General features: G+C 38.5%; 10 protein-coding genes across 10 annotated transcripts; 5 read left to right on the top strand and 5 right to left on the bottom strand.

Moving 5' to 3' along the window:
- Positions 1-453: 453 nt before the first annotated feature.
- On the top strand, positions 454-2,303 carry GCK72_018643 (uncharacterized protein; the record flags this gene model as incomplete). Its single annotated transcript, XM_003110577.2, has 8 exons — positions 454-514; positions 578-681; positions 737-840; positions 886-1,010; positions 1,064-1,170; positions 1,230-1,681; positions 1,747-2,073; positions 2,123-2,303. The coding sequence occupies 8 exons, from the start codon at positions 454-456 to the stop codon at positions 2,301-2,303; spliced, it is 1,461 nt and encodes a 486-aa protein (XP_003110625.2).
- Positions 2,304-3,477: 1,174 nt separating this feature from the next.
- GCK72_018642 (uncharacterized protein) lies at positions 3,478-7,207 on the top strand (the record flags this gene model as incomplete). The annotated part of the gene is made up of 12 exons (XM_003110251.2): positions 3,478-3,550; positions 3,600-3,706; positions 3,752-3,843; positions 3,891-4,006; positions 4,055-4,158; positions 4,208-4,430; positions 4,477-4,658; positions 4,703-4,773; positions 4,822-5,148; positions 5,196-5,367; positions 5,413-7,026; positions 7,097-7,207. The coding sequence occupies 12 exons, from the start codon at positions 3,478-3,480 to the stop codon at positions 7,205-7,207; spliced, it is 3,192 nt and encodes a 1,063-aa protein (XP_003110299.2).
- A 190-nt stretch (positions 7,208-7,397) lies between these two features.
- Positions 7,398-9,223, top strand: GCK72_018641 (uncharacterized protein; the record flags this gene model as incomplete). Its single annotated transcript, XM_053732668.1, has 8 exons — positions 7,398-7,458; positions 7,539-7,752; positions 7,801-8,020; positions 8,068-8,499; positions 8,556-8,736; positions 8,781-8,888; positions 8,941-9,064; positions 9,109-9,223. 8 exons carry the CDS (start codon positions 7,398-7,400, stop codon positions 9,221-9,223), a joined length of 1,455 nt encoding a protein of 484 aa, XP_053581581.1.
- A 1,334-nt stretch (positions 9,224-10,557) lies between these two features.
- Positions 10,558-13,901, bottom strand: GCK72_018640 (uncharacterized protein; the record flags this gene model as incomplete). The annotated part of the gene is made up of 9 exons (XM_053732667.1): positions 10,558-10,772; positions 10,827-11,193; positions 11,240-12,193; positions 12,288-12,377; positions 12,423-12,819; positions 12,869-13,210; positions 13,268-13,386; positions 13,443-13,590; positions 13,789-13,901. 9 exons carry the CDS (start codon positions 13,899-13,901, stop codon positions 10,558-10,560), a joined length of 2,745 nt encoding a protein of 914 aa, XP_053581580.1.
- A 1,274-nt stretch (positions 13,902-15,175) lies between these two features.
- Positions 15,176-17,139, top strand: GCK72_018639 (uncharacterized protein; the record flags this gene model as incomplete). The annotated part of the gene is made up of 8 exons (XM_053732666.1): positions 15,176-15,271; positions 15,326-15,431; positions 15,500-15,656; positions 15,767-16,011; positions 16,058-16,123; positions 16,362-16,582; positions 16,638-16,739; positions 16,975-17,139. 8 exons carry the CDS (start codon positions 15,176-15,178, stop codon positions 17,137-17,139), a joined length of 1,158 nt encoding a protein of 385 aa, XP_053581579.1.
- GCK72_018638 (uncharacterized protein) lies at positions 16,411-18,534 on the bottom strand (the record flags this gene model as incomplete). Its single annotated transcript, XM_003110504.2, has 6 exons — positions 16,411-16,593; positions 17,652-17,723; positions 17,767-17,927; positions 17,974-18,200; positions 18,259-18,419; positions 18,469-18,534. The coding sequence occupies 6 exons, from the start codon at positions 18,532-18,534 to the stop codon at positions 16,411-16,413; spliced, it is 870 nt and encodes a 289-aa protein (XP_003110552.2).
- Positions 18,535-18,957: 423 nt separating this feature from the next.
- Positions 18,958-22,141, bottom strand: GCK72_018637 (uncharacterized protein; the record flags this gene model as incomplete). Its single annotated transcript, XM_053732665.1, has 9 exons — positions 18,958-19,048; positions 19,099-19,394; positions 19,466-20,007; positions 20,052-20,950; positions 20,996-21,233; positions 21,281-21,421; positions 21,469-21,661; positions 21,709-21,877; positions 22,044-22,141. The coding sequence occupies 9 exons, from the start codon at positions 22,139-22,141 to the stop codon at positions 18,958-18,960; spliced, it is 2,667 nt and encodes an 888-aa protein (XP_053581578.1).
- Positions 22,142-22,349: 208 nt separating this feature from the next.
- GCK72_018636 (uncharacterized protein) lies at positions 22,350-23,454 on the top strand (the record flags this gene model as incomplete). Its single annotated transcript, XM_053732664.1, has 4 exons — positions 22,350-22,377; positions 22,421-22,665; positions 22,708-22,863; positions 22,915-23,454. The coding sequence occupies 4 exons, from the start codon at positions 22,350-22,352 to the stop codon at positions 23,452-23,454; spliced, it is 969 nt and encodes a 322-aa protein (XP_053581577.1).
- A 95-nt stretch (positions 23,455-23,549) lies between these two features.
- On the bottom strand, positions 23,550-24,118 carry GCK72_018635 (uncharacterized protein; the record flags this gene model as incomplete). Its single annotated transcript, XM_053732663.1, has 3 exons — positions 23,550-23,722; positions 23,815-23,970; positions 24,052-24,118. The coding sequence occupies 3 exons, from the start codon at positions 24,116-24,118 to the stop codon at positions 23,550-23,552; spliced, it is 396 nt and encodes a 131-aa protein (XP_053581576.1).
- Positions 24,119-25,238: 1,120 nt separating this feature from the next.
- GCK72_018634 (uncharacterized protein) lies at positions 25,239-27,081 on the bottom strand (the record flags this gene model as incomplete). Its single annotated transcript, XM_053732662.1, has 2 exons — positions 25,239-26,530; positions 26,580-27,081. 2 exons carry the CDS (start codon positions 27,079-27,081, stop codon positions 25,239-25,241), a joined length of 1,794 nt encoding a protein of 597 aa, XP_053581575.1.
- Between the last annotated feature and the right edge of the window lie 3 nt (positions 27,082-27,084).

The raw sequence follows: 27,084 nt of genomic DNA, 5'->3' as shown, positions 1-27,084 counted from the left end.
ATTATATTGTGCTTACTTGAAGTAAAACAGATGTGCAGATGTGATTTTTACGGCTAAATAGCATTCACAAACTGAAAGTAAACTTCCAAAGAGGAGACAGGTGCATGTTGTTTTTTAGAATAAAAAATTTCTTAATGAGACTTTCCACAAAAAATACGAATCATCGAATACCACGCAAATCTGAAAAGTCTGAAGAAGACTGAGATCAATTGAACACACTTTGGGTCATAGCTTTCGTAGTCTGACTCCGAGACAACATGAAAAATGTTCTGAACTTTTGAGCTTACCATTTCCTTATCATCTATACTTCTATGTACGTCTCTTCGTCCTGCATGATATTTAACTTTTTCTTTTATATAAATAGTCATGTACGGCGAATGGTTCAGTAAAATATTTTAAGTTTTGCGACTTTTTTCTAAGACGTTTCATACTACCATTTTTGCAGTTTTCATTATGCTCAAAACTGCCTCGATTTTACTCTTCGCATTTCAAATTAGCCAAGTGGTTTGTTTCAGTGAGCTCATTTTTATTCGATTATCTGGACTATCAAATTTATCAAAGTAATTACTCAATTAAGCTTGCCCTACTGCCCCCATCGCTGCAACAACACTTGGAGGTAACCTACCAGTTGGAGCTACTAACATCACTCTTGTTCCAAGCGGAACCAATTGCATATTTACGGTAACAATAATTTTATTTCAGAGTGTTGGAATTTAGTATCAGATCTAATTTACAGTTTGATATTCCAAACAATTATGCTTTGCTCTTGAAATTTTCCGTCGATTTTCAATCGAATGACGACACTGTTCAACTCGTTGACAACAGAAAAGTCACCAGAAAGTGAGGTTTGATGTTTTGTAAACCGTTCCCATTCCTTTTTTTCAGTCTTACACATACTGGAAGTATTCTGTATGATGCTCCAATTTGGGTTTCTCCAAGATCTTCTCAAGTAATTGTGAGAGGAGTGTCTGGAAACACTCGGTTCATGCTCAGTTATATGTTCCAAGCTGGTGAGAAATTCAAGAATTTTTAAATGAAAACATATTCAATGGAGGAATTTCAGTGAATGATTACAAACAAGTAAAGAAAAGAACTGGTGAACATTTTGCATTGAATGACATCGACAGTAAAACATATTACACCATAACGGCTTCTTCAGACACAGAGAAAGTTGGTTTCAAGAATACATTTATATATAACTAACAACTGCCAAAAAAACTATCTTATAGGTTGTGGTAAATCATGCACTTAGAGCAGGAACTGCTGAAGATACAAAGCTTCAAGATTACTTCGTTTACGATGGAGATAATATCAACACTGCAAATATGATTGGAACTCTTGCTGATTTTGGATCTAAAATTATTCCATCCACCAGTAATTCTATAACTATTGTTAACTTTTATGGCACAAGATCACCTTCATATGCTCTCGGAAATGATGCATCCACTTTGAATGGGTTCAGCAGCTATACTGTATCTGTAACGAGTCTGGGATCATCGATAAATGATAAATTCAGAGATCTCTCTGACAATGGAGGTCTCTACACGATAATTTGCAGTGACTGTTCAATCTTTTATTGGACGAAAATAGATTTTGACAGTTTTGGTACTTTTAATACCGGCTATATCACTTTCCAAGGACAAACACCAACTCACAATCGAGAGAAATTGATTAAATACGAGTGAGCTTAAAATATAGATGGAGAACAAGTCACACATCTTTTGCAATAACAAAAAAATATTTCAGTTCGATGACATTCATGGATAATCAGCTACCTCAAATGCTACCTACTAATATCGTAACTGTCAAAGTTTATCTGTCAACAATTGCCTACAATCTCAACACAATTAATGACGATACAGTATGGAAGAAACCGTATGACGGCAGAAAAGGACTCATTTTCTCACCAAGTCTGTGGTCTTCTGCAGCCAACAATTTCAATTATGAGTTCCGTGATGACTCTCATCTCTACAATTTCACATTGAACATGAACAAGATGTCTTTCCCCACAAGTAATGATCAAATGACATTGAAAATTGGATCAGGAACTGGAACTCCTGCAGTTAATAATCAGTGAGTTTTCTGTTTTAAATTATTCCTGAAGAGTTCTGTCTCATTTAAGGTATCCCCATGATAAATCATCAAACGGAATAGTGATGTCCAACGGAAACTATATGCAAGTAGGATTGGCTGCCTCAGTTGGAGCTGATGTTCGTCTATCATTTGAGATGCGGAAAGTGAATTCATCAAACCTGATTGGAACCCTGACATCAATTGTTCTCGTTGTGATTTATATTTTCTGAAAACCTTTTTGTCAATTTCTTTTTTTCTGCTATAACTTTTCTCTACGAGTAAAAACCTGTCGTATCTCCTCTGCGTTTCTGTATATCCTAAGCTCTGTCAAGATCGAAAATATTACTGAGGACAGAGCTCTGATAGTACATGAGTTTGCTCAAATTTCCTAGATAGCCTCACAATCAGAACTATAAAAGTTCTTCGTAATCAATTGGAAAATACATGCAAATTGGATTGATTGCATCTAACGGAACAGATGATTATCTAGCCATTGAAGTATCATTTTGCGACACTGCCGTTTTTGTCTTCAACTAAGTTTATCCCGAGAACTTTTACTTTGAAAACTACAAATTAAAATGATGTCAAATATTTTTTTGGATGTATTTTAATTAACATACCGTATAACCATATTATAACGACACCAACCAACTGACCTTTGGGTATTCAGCAAAAGTTTTCCTATGGAATATCAGAAATTTCTATAGGCGCAGCTTATTTTCAGGAACATTTTCAACATTTTCATACATATTTGAAAAACATATACATTCTAAAAATTAAGTCATGTGCAGTCAAAGTTGAGAATGTTTTGGGATTCTAATAGCAGTTTTACAGTAGCTGTCATAACATTTTTATTCGCATTGTATTAAAGTAGCTTTCAAAAAAATAGATCAACAGAGAATCGACTTTTAGATTTATCAAAATGAACAAAAGATGAAGCATTCCAACAGAAAAAGGACAAATGAATCAACACACAAACGATTTGCAAATTTCAAAAAATTGTATCGTAATTAAACTTGTTGTGACATGGACAGGTTATTTAGAAAGTATAAAATCTGCATTCATATTTTGAAGAGTGTTTAAAAAATATGCGAAAGTCGTAGGATGACAATTAAACTACATACTTTCAACATCTTTCAGCTAAACCTCTAAAAATATGAAATTTTGCAACGAACAATATCAGAAATAGTTCAGAGTCCTCGAATTGTCACGTCACTTCTCGAACACATTTTATCGATATTGTGTGCAGTCTGATAACTATTTCGAGAGAAACGCCCTGATGATTATTTGTTGCCTGGTAGATGGGCGTCAACTATTAAAAGGTTGCACTCACCCGAAACGATCAAAGAAAAACTTATAAAACTCAGTTTCATAGATTGTCATCACTCCAGTTATTTTCAAATAATGTCTGCTCGCTTTTTCGTTTTTCTTCTATTTTATTCACTTCTTGTCAATATTTCAATAGCAGACAATTTCGGTGAGTTTGCGTTATGTGTTTTTAAGATTTCAATCTAATCTTATCTTAGTGTGTCCCACAACGCATATCACAAAAGATGCCGGTCTAAATGGAGTGATACCTGCTGGAGCAACAGATCAAGTTAAAGTTCCAGCTAATACAAAATGCACATATATAGTTAGTTGTTTTTTATTCAAGCTTCAGCTCAATGAGTAATTTCAGTTTGATATTCCGAAAGGGTTTGCACTGAAAATGGAAACTTCTACAGATTACGAAGTGTCGCCTGGGGACTCTATCAAATTCGATTATTTTTAGTTGGTTGACAAGCATCTGAATCGACACTCATTCCACTTTCTTTCAGTATATCTCCTCCTTCTTTGAATGAAGTAGAATATGCAATGAATACAACACTTCCATATGAAGTCGTTTCTGTGACAGGAAATTTGACATTTATCGCTAAATATACCTACATGGATTGTAAGTTTCCTTGGGAACAAGAATAATTGGCAAACTTAGTATTTTTAGTGTCACAATATCTACAAGTGATGAAACCAACTGGAGTTAATTTCAACACAACTTTGGAGCCAAATAAGTATTACACAGTCAAAGCCACCACTGATACTGATCAGGTAACCATACATTTTCTATCATACATTGAATAACTAGCTTCTTTTCAAGGTGAATATACATTATGGATCTCGTATGACAGGATTTGTCGACAACACCATTCATGAAGTATTCATTTTTGATGGTAACGACATTATGAACTCAAATTACGTTGGGAGAGTGACTCAAGTTTTTGGGCATCATTATGAATATTATTCATCATCCAACACTCTCACTCTCATCAATTTGTATAATACTCCATCTGACTCACTGTTTGTAGTGAATGATGCATCTGGTAGGATACATTGCAGGAAAACTGAAAACTCACATAACACTTTCAGTGATTGAAAACCTGGACCACTATGGTGTTTATGTTTTGGATTCCGATAAAGATCTCCATGGTTGGATGGGACTTGTACAGGAGCCGAATAGAAAACCCGACGCATGGTACACTGTGATTTGCAATGGGTGTTCTAGTTTTGCCATTGAATATATGCTGTTTGATGATCATTACGATTACCCCGTAAGTTTTACAATGAGAATTTAATTTAAAAAGAGAACATTCAGAACGCAAACGGTTTTGTAGCAATCTCTGGAATGACTCCAACTCAGAAGCTCCCCGAAATGTTGGATTACCCGTAAGTTTTATAGTTCTGCATGTTCAAGATTATCAAACTTTTTTTCAGATATTCGAAAGACAACAACAACAGTTTTCCTCAAGTAATCACTGCTCCAATGGCAACATTCCATATTCACAATGCTTCCATTGAATTCCTTCTTCAACCAGGAACTCAACAACAAGATTTTGCTGCATCTCCAGGAACTTCCAGGTCCATTTCGTCCCCACAACTATGGAATCCTGATGCAACTCCATCGTTCGATTACACTTTCTCTGATCCGTTGACTGTTTTCAATTTCTCCATCAACTTGCAGACAATTGTACTTGAAAATGATGGAGATGAGTTAGATGTTCAAGTTGGATCAGTTAATGGACTCACTACTCTCGACAAAAAGTAGGTCTTCGTTCAATAAGTTATTGTAAAATAATGTAATTTGTCAGATACACCAAAACAAAACTGAACAATGTGTTCATTTCTGGAATGGGAAGATATCTAAAATTGAAGTATTCTGGCCTGAAGACATCAGAAGTTGTTCTGAATTTCAAGATGATTGATCCATCAAATCCGGATGGAACCACAGAGAATCCCGGAACTGGAGGAACCACTAACACGGTAAGTCATCTATTTGTGTTATTTCATTCAAAATTTTATTTTTAGTCACCGGACACCACCGTTTCCACTTCACTTGGCACTTCCATGTCAACTCGATCAACTCGAGTGAGTACAAGCACCACTTCTTCCCCCACCAAATCCACAATAGCGAGTAGTATGGTTTCATCGATTACCTCAACACCTGTCAACACCACACCTATTCCCACAACACAGTCGCCTGCTACCACAACGCTTCTTCTTTCTTCATCCACGACTAACATGATCTCTTCTTCCACAAAAGTGAGTAGTACAACCGTCTTGACTTCTGCCAGTGATCTTCCTCCAAGTACTGAGACAGTGATATCATCTAGTACAACAACAAGCTCGCCTAGTTCAACTTCCGCTATCTTAACAAGTACAACATTATACACCCCTTCAACTGCTGCGTCGTCAATCAGTACAAAAACGCAAACAACTTCTAAAGGTGACACTACTGCTCAATTCTCAACTTCAACTTTTCCACGGTCAAGTTCAACCACTGAGATGGCAACTAGCTCAGTCTTTACCACTGAATGGAAAACTGCAACTTTCACAACTCCAGTTTCCACGACTCCCAGAGCAATTAAAACACCGACCGCATCAACTGATATGCAGACGACAACCACCACTGTCACAACACTCCACCCGACAACATCATTGCATACAACTGTTCTTCCAACAAAAATCACGTCGGCTATTGCATCGACGTCTACTGAACAAGCTTCAACCAGCAGCGTTGTCTCCTCATCTTCTACCCAAACAATTGAATTGACAACAAGTACAACTTCGCCGTCTATTTTTGTCCCCGTTTCATCTTCTACCATTGCAATCAAATCATCAACAAACCCAACATCTACAACGACTCCTTCATTGACTCCTACACCAACGATTCTCTCAACAACTACAGCACCTCATACACCCACATCAGTATCTACAACTACCGTTCCCGCCTCTACGGTGAGACCATTCACTTCTACTTTGTTGCAAACGAGCACGTCAACAATTCCTGTGAAGACATCGAAACCTGTTACCTTAGAAGTTATCACGACTAACTTGCCTAGCACTTCCACGGAAAGAAAAACTACGGAAGTTCAAACAAGCACCCCAATAGTAACGACTTCTACAGTAGTTCTCACAACTAGAACAAATTCCTCACCTTCCTCAACAACTTTATCCGCATCTTCGTCTGATATGTCAAGTTCGACGCAATTCCAGACTATTCAATTAACAACATCAACACTTACTGGAAAGACATCGCCACAAGGAACAAGTCCTCTGACAATGTCATCAGCTCCCTCTTCTTCCCAGTCAACTCATTCAAAACAAGCGACGACCACTCAGAGCTCATCCAAACCAACGTCATCAAGCACAATGACGCCAGTATCCGTTCCAAAAACTACCACTGCCAATCAAAGATCTCTTGCAACTACTACAAAGTCAACTACAGTGACAAATGTTATCACTACTACTGTAACACCAAAACCAGCAGCTACAACAATTATTGTTCAAACTCCAAAACATGTTACAACTGCAGCCCCTATTGTTGAAGAACTCACAACACAGACAAGCACTTTAAGCACCACTATCAGAGCAACTAGAACTTTTTCACCTGATCTCAGCACAATACATTCCAGCACCATGGTTCGTTTTCATATTTTTCTCCCACGCTCTTTATTTGTTCCTCTATTAGCCGTTATTTTCCATTTTTCAGATTGGCTCCACACAAACAACCAGTGCCCACGTGGAAACAACAACTAAAAGTGCACATTCTCTCGTTCCTACCGGTCTTCTCGTCGTTCTCATATCCATTTTCATGCTCTGAAAATCACAACCTCTTGAAAAATAAAGCATTTTCCATTTCTTTTTGTCTTCATGGCGATGTTTTTCATTTGTTTTCTGTCTGGCTCTTGCATGCAGAGATCCGAAATAGTTGAGGGTGGATGATAAAACATTGATGGACCACACGCCAAGAAAAATAATAAAAAGGAAGAGAAAACATTGTTTTTAGAAAAATGATCTTCAGCTTCCTCTTTTGTTTCTTCGTTCGATCAGCTTCTGGGGATGCAATTTTTGGTAAGGAAACACGAGAAATTTTCATTATATTTCATATAATTTATCAAATGCTTTTTTTGAATAAAATAAAAATTTTCCAGAGTGTCCTATCACCTTCATTACTGCTGAAAGTGGACCGATTGGTGTGATACCATCCAATCGTGTTGGACTATCAGTGACACCTGCTAAGTATGACTGCGCTTATCATTTTCTGATTTATCCGGGATGGGCCCTTCATTTTTCGATCAGCACTCACTATGATCAACTTCTCGGAGATAATATAACTTTCACTGACAATCTTGGAGTCGTCCATTTGTGAGTTACTAACAAACTTAAAGTCAAGTTCTCCCGTTTCCTATTCAGACTGCCCACGCCAAACCAACACATTGATGAATGGTCGTCTGCTCCAACTGCAATTCTTCACATAAGAACACTCAGTAATACAAGTCAAATGTTTGCAATTTATGAATTTGTGAATGTGGAAAAGAAATATCAGCAAGTCACAATTCCAACTGGGGAATATTTGGCTCTTGAAAATATGAAAAACCGGTATTTCACATTTTCTTCGAAAGCAAATGACCGAGTTAGTCAGTCTGAATTATCCACTTATTCGGTGTAAAATTGTTGCAGGTTGCTCTGAACATTGCAGTGAAGAATACCCAAGATTATGATACACTTCTGGAATTCATGTTTTTATATGACGGTGGAGATGTAAGAAATTGTCAAATGGTTGGAAGGCTTTCAAACTTTCTGAGAAATAAGAAAATATCCACATCGAGTAATGTCACAATCTTGAATTTTTATGATGGGAAATCTCCATCGTATTTGATTGCAAACGACTGGTCAAGTGAGAAGCCGTTGTTGTTTAAAAGTAGGAAAATCAGAGCATTTGCAGAAGTGTCAGTGTTCTCCAAGTACAAAGCTATTCTCACAAGTAAGAATCAACAAACAACCGGAGAGTTGTTTGATGCAAGCGATCAAGGAGCAGCATATACATGGATATGCTCCGATTGTAACAGCTTTTATTGGACTGTTTTGAAGTTTCATAAGTCAACGACTACGGTAAGAGAGGCGTGAAAACAGAGAAAGACGACGAGTGATATCCACTGACTCTTCAGGTTCCCAAAGCGTATATTGAACTTCGATCTCTTTCACCAACGCATAATACCTCTACTCTACTCAACTACTCAGTTTCTGCAACTCTTGATCGTAACTTCCCACAGCTAATTCCTTCTAGAATGTTCACTATGATCAATCATTATAGTGGAATTGCAGTTACATTGGATACATCGACTAGCAGTGAGTGATATTCCTTATTTTGTGAAACATACTCCTGTTTTCAGAAGCAATGACTCAGAGGTGGTTGAGACCTTATGATGGAAGGAGGGGAACAATATTTTCCCCTTCCATCTGGGATCCAAAGACACCTCCAAACTTTTCATTTCAATTTGGTATGAGAGTTTCAGAGTTTCAGAAGGCCATATAGTTCAACTCTACTTTCAGAAGACGATAATCAAAAATTCATGTTCGGTGTGAATGTGAAAGAGGTTCGAATCGCAGCCGCAGGGGAGTCATTGACCATAAAAACTGGACCAACTGCATCTGACAACTTTTCATATAAAGAATTGTGAGAGGGATTAAATAATTGTCATTTCATAATGCAATTTTCAGTTTGTCCGATAGTACTGATTTTTGGACAAGACGGGAATCGAAAGGAAATTTCATGCAAATCGCTTACGATGGATTAGATAAAAGGTCTATGGCAATCGTCAGTTTTGATATTTGATATTTTATTTAACTATTTAAATATACAGAAAATGTCACTGGAGGTCAGGTACAGTCCCTCACGAGACTAAACCTGAGAAAGGAAACCGGGAATAAGGAATTATAAAATAGGTGTTGGGCAAGGGGGAGGGAGAATAAAGAAAGAAAAAAAAATCAGAATCGTGCAATATTATTTACAAGAAGAGAGTTGAATTCCGATGGGCAAAGGAAATGGGGAACATTAATAGTTAAGGCATTCCAAATAGGTATTACAGTTGAGAAAAAATTAGAGCAATTAGGATTTATACAGATAAGAGACATTGGGCGACGGGAGGAGGAACTTAACCTGACATGGGTCTCAAGACTAGGAAAATATGAGGCGCCGATTATAAGATTGTATAAGAGAAGTAGTTGCGCTTTGAGCCTACGGTGGCGCATACAAAAGAGGTCAAGTTGGGAGAGGCGATCCGAGTAGGAACAATAAGGTGTGTTACAGCGTTGAAGAATTTTCCGCGAAAAGAATCTGAGAGGAGTTTCGAGCTTGTGGGCTAGTTTAGATGATGGGGGAGGCGAATAAACGACGGAGCAGTATTCAACTAGAGGGAGTACATAAGTTTTGAATAGGAAGATATAAAATTGGGGAGAGTTGGATTTGAAAGATTTCAGTAGTTGTTTTGAACGGAGTAAGGCGAGAGCAACAGCCCGATTAATGTGTCTAGTGAACTTGAGATTAGGTTCTATTAATAAACCTAAATCCCTAACAGAATCAACGGAATCAATGAGGGAACCTCCAATAGTGTAAGTTTTGATATGAAACAAATCAATTCGGGGACTAGAGATGATTCACTTCACTCAATTTTTGTTTCAATTGTTTGTTCCTGTTTTACATTTCACAACGTTTATTAAATGTTCGGACACTCTGATATCTGATAAACTGATCATAAAAATGAGGTTACTACTGAATTGGAAACGAAGAAAGAGCGAGAAATGGTCATGCCAACCAAATTAGGTTTGGTCAAGCACAAATTTGTCCGGTTGTAGACTAAAAAATGTGGAGTTGAATCAATAATAGAAAAATTAAGATAGGTCGTCTGCCATTACAAGAAAAAATAGAAACAATGAATGCGATAAATTATAAATTAATAAGGACCATAGGCTTGAGCGGAACTTATACATTTCTGTTTTTGTATAACATGTCAAATTTCAATGTCTTCGAGTTTTTAAAACCAATCAATGCCTGTTTCAGACAATGTGTTCCAGAAAAAGTAGTGAATTGTTCATTTTTGTACACGTACTCAATATATAACAACTTCAAAGATACAATTTCATGTTTGAGAAGAAATCAAATTTCACATATTATAGGTTGGTATCATATTTCGGGTAACCAACTGGACGCAAGTACATTGAAGCTTGCCCCAATGTTCCCTCGGCCCATCGCAAGTATCTTTCACTCTCAACTGGAATATCTGGACAAGTATATCTGACTCCGTTCAAGTTGGCTGCTCCACAAAGTTGATCCTCAACATACCACCATCCAGTGTTGAAGTTAGTCTTGGAACAAGTGTAATAGACTGAAAAATGAAGTTGAACGAAATATCGAATAATAAAAACTGTTTGAAACTCACTAGCTTCGTCGTCCACCTTGGTTCTCAATTGTGGTGGAATAGTTGTCTCTGCTTCAATGTCATATGTAGAGAACTTTGGTCCATCCTTGCTCAAATCCCATCGTGCCCATCCATCTTGATAATAGTGCTCATCAGCTTCAGATCCGGTACAAGCCTCACGAATAACTACGGCATATTGAGTGGTTGAGTTACGAACTGCGAATGTTGGATAGGTACAGTCAGTGTTCAGTGGTGGACGACCGTTACTGGAACATCTGAACAAGTTCAAACGAAGGGAATGTGGCTGATAGTTAGTCAATTGATAGATGAATTCAAGTCCAAGCCAAACAGATAGATTTGTTGGAGTTCCAAATCCAACAATGTAGTCCTGAATGAGAATCGAATTTAGAACATTGTTTGTTTCTATTGCGTACCTGATATGTCTTATTCGAGTTTAAGTCCTTACTATCAGATGACATCAAAGTGTAACCTCCTCCATTGCTGACCATGTCACAGAACACATCCATTGGAGCGAACTTTGGACGTTGTGGAAGAACGAATGGTGGGTTGATCGAGTAGACTCCAGTGTTTTTGATTCCCCAGTAGACATACAAATCGGCACAATGACGACGTGGTTTGTACGAGTTACAGTTGTCACCCAACCAGAAGTCATCACACTGACAGTGATAAGATCCGGGAGTATTGATACATTGTCCATGACCACAGATTCCTGGAGTCTCAACACACTCGTTGATATCAGTACAATTGTATCCATCTCCTCTATATCCTTTATTACAGGTACATTGCATGTTTACCGAGTTGAGAACGCAGCTTCCATCATCTGAACATGGGCGGTAGTCACTCCACATTGTTCCATTTTGACATTCATGATAGATTGTGCAGTTCTGAGTGACCCATGGTCGTCCAGGTCTATGGGCGTTTCCGTCTTGATCAACACATCCACACTGGTCGAGTCTGATGCATTTGATTGATCCAGTTACAGTATTATCCACAACATATCCTGGATCACATTCACATCCATCAACACATCCTTGGTCACAAATCTCTGGGAATGGTTCGGCGCATGTAGATGGGCAGGAGGAAGTGCAAACAGATGGATGAGCATTCAATGGACAAGCCAATGGACAGTTTGTCTGAGATCTCCAGTCCTTATTCATTTGTTGTTGTGGAATTGCAAGTTGACAGTATTGGAAGAAATAGGAGAGTTCAGTACATTTGTAGGCTGGATTACGGCAGATATCGTAGACACAATTGTAGTAGAAATCGTCCAATGTATCGTTTCCGAGTCCTTGACAAGCTCCGAATACTCCGAGTCCAAGTTCGGCTTGTTGGATTGGATAACAGGTTTGAGCAGCTTGTTGAACATCCTGAAAAAGTAAAATGTTTTCAATAGAAATCGGAGGAGAGGGAGAGGTTGAGCGGTACCGCGCAACTCTGATCTAGAATGCTACTAGTACTGACGCAATTTGTGTTGTTATCAAGTAATTGGCCATTGACACATGCTTCTTGACCGGGACGAAGGACAAGGAACTTGTCAGTAATCCAGGTATCCTAAAAAAATCAAATGCATATTTAGCAGTGATTTGAATAAGATACCTCGGTTTTCATGAAATCGACATGATTGTTGTTTTCTGGTTGACGACTTGACTTGATATTCAAAACGGTTCCATTCCTGTTTACGACATCGTCCAACTTCTTTCCATCAATATTTCCAGCCAATCCACAGAGAGTGGTTGGTCCATTGAACTCAGGAATATCAGGAACTTGGACACAAAGTGAGTTGTAAGTTGAGAAAGTCACAGTGATTCCTTGTTCATTCTCAATTGTGAACGTAGATCCAGAATAACGAATACGGACTGTCCAAGTATTTAGATTTGGGTAGTACCATGGAGTCAAGACTTGAACTCCGTTGACCAAAGCAGTTTTTGATCTACCATCAACGTGGATTGTCAGATTATGGAGGTCAACTTCAACTTCCGAGACTTGAGAGATGCTGAAACTCAATTATTTTGTAATTGCTATTATGAAACTGCAAAACTTACTGATATCCCTTTCCTGGCAACTCATTCTTAGCTCTCACTGAGAACCATCCGTATGGAGCTGGAAGCATGGAGCATGGCTGAGAGAACACATAGGGACAAGTTCCTTGATAATCAAAGCGAAGGCCATCGTAAGTGACGTAGTGAGGGTCTCCACTCATGCAAGCTTGTTGCACTTTCATGTCACAATCTCTTCCGTTCTTGCGAGCAGTGTATCCTGGTTTACAGATACAATTCAATTGATGATTAGCCACGTAGCAGTCAGCATTCTTTCCACAAGTGTTAGCCTTGCAAGCGATAACATTCTGACAGAATCTTCCAGATGCGTTGTCTGGACAGACACAACTAAAAAATAGAAAACAAGTTATTGAAAGATAACTGAGTAATTCAACTTGAACGTACTAGAAGTATTGCCATGGGAAAAAGGAATCTGGGACACATTGTCCAGAGTTACAGAGTCCTGGTTGACTGCAAATGTTACATTGTGGGGACACTGTAGCTACGGCTTCTCCAGTACTAATCTGAAAACTTATATTTAGTTTCCCAAAATCTTTGTACTAACAACTATTGAACTCACTTCATTCAAGAAATAACGGACGGCGCTTTCGTCTTTAATCGGCTTGTGAAGTGGTGCCAAGTATTCCTCGTGCTTGGCTTTTTGGTAATGACTGATCATGGCAAGAAGTGTTTCTTTCGATTCACATTCAAGTCCCGAACATTGCTCACTGAAATAATTATTTTCTTTTTGGAAAAAGACAGTTCAAAGCAAGTTGTAGATTCCCAGGAGATTTTGATTTCCGAGGTCACTTTAAATATATACTAGATAGAATGGAACATCATCCCATCGAAGTTGATTAAGTTTCTTATAGATTCAGCTAATTATGAACTACAGTACCCCTTGAACCTACAGTATCCCAACTTACGTGTCATCCATATAATTTGGAACATCACAATCAGCTCCATAGCACTTCAAATCAGAATCAGCCGAAGCGAGACAACATAAAAGACACAGAGCCAAAAGATTGAAGAAACCCATATTGAGGTTCTACTTCTCACTTCTTCAACTGAAACCGATAGGTTCCCTTATAAACTATCGTTATCAGTAAATTCATAAAATTTCAGTCATCGTCACTCAAAATCAACTCCAATACAAGGCCTAGTTTGGTCTTTTCCCACAAATACGACATTTATCAGTGTGCCCGCGACATTTCGATTTGATTCATATTGTTTGAAGGCGATTATCAGAGTGTTAAGATCATATTAGAGGAAGAAGAATTGAAGAAGTGCAGGAGTGAAGAATTATTGGAGAGTCTAGAAAAAAAGAGAGAGGAAATGATAATTCGGGTGCAAACTATCACATCAATTCATCATCATCGTTTTCGTCATGATTCTCTTAATTCTCCTCGAAACAATGTGAATCATTGACATTTCGGTGCTTCTTTACTGTTATCTTTTTTCAGCGAAACAAATGTTTTGGCATCATTCCGACCACTTAATATTGTCATTCAACCTTTCGTTCGGTTGAAAATATCATCTAAAAAAAAGGTAAAGTTCATGTAGGCGTCTCGTTTTGTTCTGATTTGTTGACAGATATAATGTAAAATGGTTTTTGAAGAATCGTTCAGAAAAAAAAGACAATTTTTATTACAGGAAGAGACGGCAAAATAGTTTTGCGGTTATATTATCAATTGATATCGAAATGGAAATGATAACCTCCCACGCAAGTAGTGTAGTCTTTGAAATGTTTTGAACCTGTGATCTTTTTAGTGACACTCCGATTTTTCAATTATAGCCAGAGCCATAACGCCAAGTTTTACGCTGAAGATCCAAGAGGAAAGAAGGATTCAAAAAGAACAACGATACCGAACGAAAGTTCCAAATAGAAGAATATCATGAAGGTGGTATTACTACAGTTCTGAATTAATCCTCCTATGTTAGGAATTCTAACTAATCAGTGTGAGATACACTATGTCAAATCTTGGATCTACATATCGAATTTACTGAAGAACTATCAGAACAATTGTATAATATATGTTTCTTCTGTTTTTCGAACAAATCTTCTTTTTCAATGTCTATTCTGAACCTATTCAAACATTTCATCTGAATCCACATGGATTCTGTGTTTATGTATGCAAGTGCGCTCCGTTGTACATCTCAAATAAATTCTTTTTTTTCTTTGTTTCAGTGTTTTCACTTTATCGGCGCATCATCTAAAATCGTTTGCCAAGTCATTTCGCTTTTTTGTTTCCTTTAAAAAATTACAAATCATCTTATATAAACTTTATAACTGAAATATTGATTTTATAGGAAATGGAGGGCATCAGCTTCTTGTTAATACTCTCGACTGCGATGTTCTTTGGTAGTTGGATAGCTGGTTCTATACCCCTGATGTTCAGTTTATCAGAAGTAATTTTCAAATTTTCAATACAGTTTCACCGGCTTATTAATGATTAATTGCAGTCTCGCATTCGGTTAGTGAGTATATTCGGAGCCGGATTGCTTGTGGGTACTGCACTATCCGTTATTATTCCAGAAGGTGTTGAAGCATTGTATGGAGCTCAGTGCGGTTCGTTTTACCTGAATTTTATTCTAATGAAGAAGAATATATAAATGTGAAGACGAGTTGTTTTTTAGCCGTCAGTCACCACAACCATGTACATGAGAATCCGGCTGCCGTACAGGTCGGAGCGATCGCGAATCCTGCCGAGGCGAAGCAGATTTTAGAAAATGCGAAAGACAAGGAAGACAATCTACCAAGAATCATCCCTCAAAATGCAGTATTGAATGAAGCGTGAGTTTTTTTTTTTAACTAAAAACGATTTCTAAATATCTAAAATTGAGATAAACTGATCAATTGGAGTGGTTCCGTCCATTCAAAATACTAAAATATACTGTTTTCAGCATCGGAAGAGTCGTCCGCTCGCCATTAGAGGAGGATGTATTGAATCGAACGAAACGGGATGCAGTAATAGAAACGCACTCAAACAATGAGCAAACCGAAAAAGAACACGAAGGGCATGGAGAACATGAAGAAGAACATTCTCATGGACACGGAAATGTTCATTCTCAAATAGGTTATTCTTTAGTACTTGGTTTCGTGTTAATGCTGCTTGTCGATCAAATCGGAAGCGCCACTGTAGCCAGAAGTGAGTTTTTTTTTGGAGGTTTTCATATTTTCGAGCTCTTTTTCAGATGATCGAGCAGGAAGAAGTCGAATTGGAATCTCTGCAACGATCGGATTGGTAGTTCATGCCGCAGGTAAACTATTTTTCCAAAAACCAGTTGGTCTGCGGCGCCTAACCGCCGGGGTCGACAGTGTGAAATATGGAGTTAAAAAAAAAAGAACAGACTGCCCTGTTCAAAAATTCGTAAAACATTTTTTAAAGTCTTCCTTATTTAATTACTGTTTTGTGTTCTTGTATCACAAGCAGTCACTATTAAAGGCTCTTTAAAATCCATAAATTTCTTTTTTTTTATTGAAATTCAATATTTTCAGCCGATGGAGTCGCTTTGGGCAGTGCATCAGTAATCAACAAGTCTGATGTTCAACTCATCGTTTTCGTTGCTATCATGCTCCACAAAGCTCCAGCAGCTTTTGGACTCGTCTCATTTCTTCTGATGGAATCCATCGACCGACGAGCGATACGCAAACATCTCATTGTGTTTTCAGCTGCTGCTCCAGTAGCTGCACTTGTCACATTTGCCATAATTATGCATGTGAGTTGAAGCTGAGAAGAGTATAACAAACAGTTAAAACGTATAAATTTTATAGATGGGCGAGTCAATGCGGTCGGAATCGTCGACAGGTGTACTCATGCTATTCTCAGCTGGCACATTCCTCTACGTGGCTACAGTGCACGTGCTTCCAGAACTGGTGGGTTTGATTATTTGTTTTGAGCAGAGAGTAAAGTTTAGTTATCTATTTCGCGTTCGTCTTTCAATGAAAATTAAAGAAAATGAATTTCGGAATCCAATTATAGATTGTATCCGGAAGGAAGTTCATGAAGATGTAACTTTTTGAACTTTTGAATATTCTCTAAATTTATTAAAACTATGGAGACAGAAAGTTCTCACAAACTTGCTCAACGAAAGTAATAAATTCATTTCAGGCAAATAACAAACAAACTGAATATTCACTCGTCGTCGATGCCACGTCACCATCTTCAATAGGTCATTCTCATTCCTCCGGGCCTAGTTATACTCTCAAAGAGCTTTTGTTAATAATCAGTGGAGCTATAGTTCCTGCTATTCTTGCATCTGGTCACTCTCATTGAGCATTTCTTGTGTATAATTTCATTTGTGTGTATTTAAAGTAAGCTTTATATTCGAGTTTATCACCATCATCATCACTTTCCAGTTTTTATCCGCGTTTCATTGTGATTTCTATCTGTTTTTCTTGTCTATTCCTCTTTTTTCTCCTTTCCACTTCTTTTTCTCTGCTTATGGGTACCCGGCTACTTTCTTTTCCCTGTACATACGAACTTTCGGCGTGAAAAATTTTATAGATTTTTATAGATTGTAAACATTAAATATTTCAAGTTGCAGCAGCAACCTTCTATGAATCTTCCGTTTTTCGGAAACTACATCCATGGAAATGAAAAAGGCACATGATGCAACCGTCTACAGCGTGAACAAATATTAGAGAAAATGTAAAAATAAAAAAGTGGCCGAGCACAGTATTCACTTTAAAATAATTATTCGAATTCAGAAGGTCGAAAACATGGAGACAATCTTGGATGACACACTGAAGATTATTATATCTTGAAGTAAATCAATGATATATTACCTGAATGAAAAGTCGAATGCTTCGACGACGCTGCGCGTTAGAAGTCGAGTTAGACGAAGAACTTTTTGAAGACTGAAAAACTAGTATTCATATACTAAAATTCCACAGTGTTCACCAATGACATAATTCCAACGAAATTTGAAAGTTGAATTGTAATAGTTGAAGCAGCTAATGAAATGCAGAAATATGAAAAAATATTCAGATTCATCTGGTCACATTCTTCGTTTTCAGCCTCATAATTTAATGATTTCAGTGAGTAATACACCCAGCATTTGTCTAGAAATTCGGGTGTTCTGATCCGATATGATTCAATTTCACTTACATTTATAAGTGATTCCAACGAAACCAAAGCATATAAGCCAACATAAAGAGATGGAAAACACTGAAACTCTACATCTCTGACGATCAGAAATACCAAGAGGAAAGAAAATAATTAGAAATCGATCGATTGCCATCAGAAGTTGAGTCAATGGGCCCATTAAATAGATACCGTATTCATTGAGTTGACCGAGAAGTTTATTGAAAAATATCGGAAGAAATAAATGGTTGCTGCAATAGAAGAAAACATTAAAGTTTTCTGATATAAATCGTCTGGAATATAACTTACATCAGAATAGCAGGTCCAACCCAACATAAACCTATGAGGCAAATAATTGAATTACTGATAGATTTGGAGAGACACAACACATAAAAACCATTCGAAAGCTGTCTCGGGGAGGCAAATTTGAAAAATATCAACAGATTTAGAGACAAACCGATTGCAGATATCTGAAATTTTGAGGACAAAAATCTCAAACTAATTGCGAATGCAACGTACCAAAAGAGTGGAATATCCAGCGATAACGAGTTGTTTTTCAGTCACAGTTGAATTGTCAGGACTCATTCTGTCTAACTCTTTTGACTATTTGGGGCTAAGGTATCAGAAATATAAATTGAATTGTTTTCTAATGAGTTTTGTTCTCGTTCTTTCGAGTGGAAAATGGATACGAGATCAATCAAAAAGAAGGAAGAAAGAATTTCGTTCACAGCGAAGAAGATAACTATCAATTATTTTTATGAGAAGAGAGTGAATGTGGGTAGATAATTCTCATTTTGCACAATGTTGGACCGATTTCATTTTTGGTTTTTTCAAACAAAAAAAAGACTAAAAACCATCTCAATCATCTCTAGAATATTTCAATGATTAAAGTATGAGTATTTATTGATGAAACAGTTAACATCAGTGATATGAGCAAGGGTACCATTCGAGTTTTAAGTCAAGAATATCAGAAGATCATGAATTTCGAAAAATTAAAGAATCAGAAGTTTAACGAGCGACTTTTGCAATTCCAATTGTTCCACACGCCAACGGTTTCTCTCCGAAATGCGTTCTCAAACTCCATTCCGACGTCGAGAATCTGAAATTTTTGACGAAATATATTCTGGTTGAAACCAATTTCCAACTAACGAATAGATAACAACAGCTCTCCCAACAACATCGGCAACCGGCCAATCAACAATCCGATCGAATTTCCCAGTCTCAGTTATATCACCTAATGATGGGCTGAGAGATTTAGAGAATGGAGCGCCGACCCGAGAACATCCTTCTGATGAATCTCCGAATTGATGAAGTACAACAGCATGTCGACCGAGTGGAAGTGTATATACTTCTCCGTGAATTCGAAGAGCTGTTGTAGTCAGTTGGGAGAATGTAAAGCGTCCGATTTGAGTTCCCTCTCGAGTCAGAAGAATAGCAACGGCTATCTGAAAATGACTATTTTATTTCTACATTATTAAACGCATTTTTTTTATTTCAAGAAAGTTTGTAGACTCACAACATCATCCATCCACGGATCATGTGGTGTAATCTCTCTGATTGTTGCGAATCTCATTGGTTCATCCATACTTGCAGCCACTGGAGATATCCTCATTCGATTAGTTGTCGTCGATCCCAGAGAACTCAGACAGCTTTCTCTTGGAACACACGGAGCAGTCACATCATTCCTTGCTCTTACAAATCCTGGAGCACAATGACATCCGGCACTACAAGTACCAGAACACACTGGAATCGATGGCTGACCACAATATTCTGGACAAAGAGTCCCACAAGAAGACCATACAGCATGTTTATCTGGACATACACACCGCTGGGGATTCACTCCAAGCGATACTATCATTGGTCGACAACATCTTTGTTCAACTGGGCAATCCATATCAGAATTACATCCACGACCACCTACATCGAATGTTGTGGCAGGGCATTCAGATTGAGATACTGTAGGTTTGAGAGCGAGAAGATCAGAATCAGATGAAAAAGTGTGTCCTCGAGTTTCGGCGAGTTGTGCGATTACTGTAGTTGCAGGCGGAAGAGTTGTATCTAAAATTATACAAATTAGAAAGATGATGAGAAATAAAGTTCACCTGGAGTGGTTGAAACTGTAATTGTTGTTGTCGGTTCAGTCGTTGTTTCCTCCTCTGCTGGACACTCATCTATTCTGATACATTTCGATGTATGCCAGGTAGCAGAATTTTCGAAAACCAATCCATTTTTACAGAAACATCCAGTTTGGCAGGGTGCACAGTTCTTGGGATGACGATTATCGCATCCCATTGGACAAGAACTTCCACAAGTCATGAACTCCTTTGTCTCATCTTCACATCCACGATCACATTCTGCAGGTAGAACACATCTCGAAGTTGGATCATTCGGATGAAGAAGAACATATGGCTGACGGCAAACACATCCAGCAAAACATTGTCCAGCACCACAACGACCGAGAGGGTTGGTACAAGACCTGGAGCAGTGGAGAGCTCCACACTGACTCCATTCTTTCCGTGGATCTGGACAAGATTGTGTTGCAGGAAGACTGGCAGTGGATGGAGGAATCGACTTTCTTGGACATAGTTGAGGAAGAATACATGTAGAGTTCGGATCTTTCGAATCAGCGAGAACGTATGGTAATCTACAGAAACATCCAGGTTCACAAGAGAGTGCACAATCGAGTGAAGCTGCTTGTGACAATGGACGATCACAAGATGCTGGGCATTTACTTCCACAACTTTGATAGTTTTTCAATGGATGTTCACAATGTTGCTCCGGAATCAAAGTTGGAAGTTTTTGATGTGGAGTTGTTCCGAAGCTTCTTGTCGTGGAAACAGTTGGAAGTGTTGGTGGAGACTGAGTAGTGCGAGGAGTCGTCGGATACTGAATGTTTGTATTCCCAAAAGTTCCAACCATTTGAGGATTTCTTTGTACAAATTGTTCGACTATCTCAGGAGCCGGAGTTGGTATTTCAGGACACTCGGATGGCAAGATACACCTGAAATTTCAGGATGAAATTTAGCTATCAACTATAAATTCACACCTTGAATGTAGTGGATCATCAGCATTCTCCAAAATAAATGGAATTTTGCAGAAGCATCCAGTGACACATCTTTCATTACATCTTGGTTGATTTCTTGTCGCGCAACTTATAGGACACGCACTTCCACATGTTTGATATTGACGACGTTCATCTGCACATCTAATGGTCAGATCGTATGCTTGACACAATGCTCGTGGAACACACGCTGATCGAGGAGAGCTATCACGACGGATGTATCCTGAGAACACGAACAGTTATCCATTCACTGAACAGAGAGAAAGTTACCTGGAAGACAAATACATCCTTGTTGACATCCGGGAGCTGGACATGCAGGAGTTGACGGGTCTTGGCACGATGGCTGACAAGATGAGTAGCAAGCGGAGTACTGTTCATTTGCACCACAAACCATAGATATTGTTGGGTTTACTGAAAAAAAACATAAGCTTGTTTTGGGAGAGGGTGAAATCACCGACTTTCATTAGAAATAGGTTCATTCATTATTTTTGTTAGAGATGGTAAGCAAGCGTGGTAGTTAGGGTTAGTGATGGAACCAGGACAACATTTTGTTCCGGCTTCGCATTCAGAATCGCATAAGCACCGGGTTAAAGTAGTTATGGAGGTGTTGAGAGGCAGGGGGCATTCGCCTGGTGACACACTCTTGCAGGTCTGAAAATGAACATTCTGTGAAATCTGTGTGAATCGATGTATGACACCTCTTCTCTCTCCTTTTGTTCCCTCAATAATGCAGCTGCTTTCAGTGCTAGATTCTCTTGTTTCCTTCTCACAGTTTCACACCCTTTCTCATCTTTACTTTCTTTTCCTGTCAATCTTCTTCCGTATCGCGTTACACACCAACATACTTCAGTTCCAGCTAGGCATTGTCTGAAAATATTTATCATGTTTATAGGACAAAAAAGTTTGGGCCGAACCGGGAATCGAACCCGGGACCTCTCGCACCCGAAGCGAGAATCATACCTCTAGACCATTCGGCCACTGATTTACTTACTTTTACTTACTTTTTTTTCTTTTTGCATATTTATTCACGTACCTTCTTCTCCAAGCTAATCCACTGTCTTCACAAAGTGGAATTGCCTGTCCAACGATTTCCAAAGATCTCAATTCGTCTAGAAGAGCCCTCCTTCTCATTGCACATGCTGCAATATTACGGTCGTTCGATTTGTTTTTATTTCAAGAAAAAAGGAGGAGGGGGAAATCGAATTGTGCACCATATTGCGTAATTAGTTTTCATCTCCAATTCCATGATCCGCATACTAATTACTCATTCAGAAGATTGTATATAAACATTGGGAATGAGAAGAATAAGCTATTTTATACTTCCCACTGACAAAAAAACATGGAAAGCAGTCCATACCGAGATAAGCGTAAGTTTCGAAAATAATTTTTATCAAATTTCGAAATATTCAGAAAAACCATCAAAATCTCAAGCCCAGCAACGGCGGCAAATGGAAAACTACGAGTTCTCTCAATTAGCGAAAGAACTTCCATTGGCTAGAGCAATTTCAGGACAACATATTGATAAAACAACAATGGTTCGACTCGCAACTGCCTACATCAAGCTATACAACATATTCGGTCAATCAAGAAGAGCATACAGCTCTGCAGATTACTACTATGGAAGTGATTCCCATTGGACCAATAATCATTTGGATGTAAGTTTGTTGGAATTATATATGACAACTTTGAATTTTCAGCTACTCGATGGATTCTTTGTGATTCTGGATCGTCGTGGAGATGTTCTTTATATAAGCGAAACGATTAGCATTTATTTGGGACTGTCACAAGTTGAAATGACAGGAAATCCAATGGTAGAATATATCCACGAACAAGATATCAATTGCTTCAATTCCGTCAGTTTTTTATTTTTCATATGTGATTTTCTTATAATTATTGTTGTTCAGGCATTAAACTACTGTGATCGTTACTGGCCTCAAATGTGCAATGTCCGAGTGAAATCTAGTCTAACCAAACGAGCGAATAAAGATGCAGTACGTGCATCGCCTGGCTACAAAGTGCTTCGTCTTGAAATCACAATGGGACCCAATCCAAATACCCGAATGATTGCTTGTTACCCTATGCCTACACCTGTTTTATCTACAGTAACCATATCTTCCAATTCGTTTGTTATCATCACTTCAATAGATCTTCGTGTTACTTATGCTGATGAAAAAGCTCATCAACTTCTCAGAAATACTTTTTTTCCTGATTCAAATATCAAAGGATTGTCTTTCTATAACCTTATTGACGTCGGAGATTCTGAAGTAATTTCCAAAATGCACTTTGATATTTTCAATTTGGGAGCTTATAAGACTCCATACTATCGGATGATTCTCAATCAAACTAGCAGCACTTTTTACGTTGAATCAAATATTTTCCGTCATACATGTATTTCTTCGAAACAATTCAATGACTCGATCACATTTGTTTCCTCAATTCTATGACCTCTAACGCATCTTAATGGCCTTTTTTTATGTATAGTGTAAGTGAGAAAAAAACACAAAAATGAAGATAAAACCTTGAAACTTTGTAATTTTTTTCAAATAAAAGTACACTCACTTTTGCAACATTTTCCTTCGATACAAAGTTCTTCTTGGTGTGTACAATCCTCGTCTCTTGAACATCTTCTCGACCATCTGGAGTCATCAGGACAAGGCTCATCGGCCGGTGGATCGAATGTTGAATTTGTTGTTTTTGGTTTAGGGCTAGTAGCTGAGAACATGCAGTGGGTTAGTTTGAGTTAGAAATGGTTAGGATAAATGCAAAGTATACCGTTAGAATAGATTTTTGAAACAAAAACTTACGTTCTCGCTGTAGTGAAAATGTGGGTAAAGTGTTCGGACAACAGAATCCATTGTCACAAACTTCACCAATGAAACAGTCATCTTGCATTCGACATCGATAGTAGGAGTATCTACTATCTGCACAATGACGACATGAACCTTCAGCCTCACATAATCCTGAATATGAGATAGTTGAAATTGAGAATAAATCTGATATGAAACTGAAATTTAGATATAAAACATAACCGGAAAACTCACTAAGTTGACCATCAACTGCTTTCCATGTTGTCCCAAAAACAGCAAAAAGTAGAAGAATATGAAGCATATCCACCCCTTTATCCGATTTCTTCAAATCCAGAATTTCTTGATCTCACTTTCTTCTTGTATTATTGTTGACCTACAAATGAAAGTGTGTCGTGCTCTCGTTCGAAAAGGTAAACGAGTGGTTTTACGAGAAGGGCAATTATGAATAAAGGGGTCCCTCTTCCTACCCTGATTGCACCTATCCTATTATGGCAGATGAGGAGGCGGCTGGTTGGCGGACGTAGGTCAGCAGCTATAAATCAGGGGGTTGTTCAACAAATTAGTGTTCGGAGAAGGGGTTCCTAGCTTATTTTAAAGGGACAGGTGTGTGGATTGAGTGGGTTTTGACAGACGGTTGGTTTTAGTGGTGGTCCGCCAAAATGAGCTGAACGGATGGGAATTGGATGGAAATGAAATTGATGACAGGAAGTGAAATTGGGTCTGCCCCGTAAATTAATAGTGAATCTAGTTTGAGCTCGGAGAAACCAATCAAGATATGTTTCAGTGAAATGAAAGTCTGAAATCTTCAATTTGAACAGTTTTGGCACTATAAGCTTCCGAGTCTCTGGCAAATAGTTTTCACCGTAATACATTCTAATTAAATGGCTGCCCAACGGAAAACTCATAGTCTAGTGAATAGAAAAAAACAACTTTAAGACCAACCACCATGTTGTTTCTCTAAATCGAAACATTTTGTTGTCAATCACCTGCCACTCCTCTTCTTTTTCTTCCTCTATTACCTCTACTTCTCTGCCAATTTCCCGCCCATCAACAGTCCCGACCTTGTCGGACGGACGTCCCGAGCGTGTCGCGCATGTCTCATTTTTCCCCCATTCAGACGGTCTCTCTAAGCTTCATAATCCGACCTTGAGGGGGTCAACCAGAGGCACCTATTACCGCTTCCGCCTCATCTCCAGTGTTACTAATACCAACTACTGCCATTAACACAACAATTGAGTTCTGGTTGATGCCAAAAATGGGTGGTCATGAACGAAAATGCTAAAAAGTTTTTAGTAGTCATTTGTTTGTTCTGAAATTTTAAGAAACAAGGATACAATAAATTCAAACTATTTATTCAATCAATTATATAACCCGTAACTATAAAACTTTCTGAAAGAAAACAGGGAAATCATAAAATCTTGTTAGCGGAGATCATTTTTCGGTTTTGACATATCTTGAATTTCGCAAACAATTTTCCAGTATCCAGTCAACGGAGTTGTGGTCGAACCACATTCAAAACCATAGTTATCGCTTGGTGTTGTCTGTGCAGATACTGTAAACCCTCCAGGAGTTTCTGATGCTGTGACTGGTCCAGTAGGTGGAGCCGGAGAGGAGGTGACGTAGTGATCCTCTCCACCAACAGTTGAAATTCTTATCGGTGGCTGAACTGTTCCATCTGTCTCAGGTGATGTATCTGGGCTGACAGTGTAGATTGGTTCTGTGGCTGTTGCGGTTACAGAGGAGGACGTCGAGGATTCTGATGTGACTGGTTCCAATGTTCCATCTGAAGAAACAGTATAGATTACTTCTGTTGACGTAATTGGAGTTGAAGGAGTTGCTGGATCAGTTGGAAGGATTCTCGTGACTTCTGGTGTTGATGAAATTCCAGGTGTCTCTTGTGTGGAAGTCCATATATCTTCGGAGATAGTAGAGAGAATAGGAAGTGTTCCATCAGGAGATGTCATCGTTGTTCCTTCCGGATATTCTGTGGATGATGGAATAGGTTCCAGAGTGAATCCGTCAGGTGTAGGGAAAGGAGAAGATTCAAACGGCGACAAAGTAGATAACACTGATTCCATAGTTGTACTTTCCGATGTACCGTAAGACGACAGAGATGTTGTCATTTGGTCCGACGATGTCGGAAAATCAGAAGGTGTCGTAGTCATCGTGCTTTCAGTTGTCACATATTCTGGTGATGTTCCCTCTGATTCTGAAGTCGTTATTGAAGGTGTCGTCATGACTTCTATTGAAGTTGTTCCGTCAATAGGGGATGGTGTAATTGGTTCCGTTGAAGTGACCGTCTCTAGAGTTGAATCTACAAATGTTACAGTAGTTCCTGTAGATGTGGAGTCTACATCAGAAGTAGTTAGATACGCAGATGTCGATGTGGAGTAATCAATAGTTGATTCTGGTGTAGAAAATTCTGAAGATGATGTGGTCCATTCAGAAGTGGGTGGTGAATATGATGATGATGTGTCAGTTGTCGTGACGTAGCTATCTGACGTCTGCCAATCAGATGAAGTTGTTACTTCAGATGTTTGCCAGGTAGAAGACACTGTTGAAGTCAATAAACTTTCAGAAGTTTGCCACATTGATGTTGTTCTATCAGTTTCGGCGCCAGGAGAAGAACTGCTGGTGGCTGGTGATTCTGTTATAGCCTTCGGTGTAGCATCTATGATTGTAGTCGAGATTGTTGTCATTGGAGATGTTGGTTCTGAAATTATCTAAAGTTGATTAGAATAAACAATCTTTGAAAGACTTACGTGCAGTAGCAAATGTGAAAACTCTTGGAGTCATAATTGTTGGAGCAGGAATATAGTCTCCAAAATGTAGCATTGGTGTCAGATTCACAGTGCTGAACAGTACGCAATCCCTTCTCTGTCCACCATTGTTGATGGCTACGGGCACTCTTGTGACCCGTCCTTGAGAATCTCTTGCTTCCAAGACAACACAATACTCTTCTTCATTGCTCAGTGGTTCATCTGAATCATAAAAGATTCGACCGTTCTCAGAATCCACTGAAAATCTTTTGTTGTTATCTGGCGAATACAGAAAGTAGGTAAGATCTTCTGGAGAAAGAGCCTCAATTTTTCCAATTTCTGTCTCGGGTTCAATATGATTCTGAGGAATTTCGATTCTATATTGAAGCTGTTCGAATGACGGGTTCTCGTCATCTGGAGATGAATCATTTGGATCGGAAAACTGAAGTTCGTAGAACATTTGCTGAGCTGCAGTCAGTGAACCAGGATCAATAAAATTGAGCATTTC

The sequence above is a fragment of the Caenorhabditis remanei genome, chromosome V, assembly GCF_010183535.1.
Source record: "Caenorhabditis remanei strain PX506 chromosome V, whole genome shotgun sequence".
Lineage (NCBI taxonomy): Eukaryota > Metazoa > Nematoda > Chromadorea > Rhabditida > Rhabditidae > Caenorhabditis > Caenorhabditis remanei.
Note: the sequence above shows the minus strand (reverse complement) of the source record. Positions and strands in the feature narration are given on the sequence as shown.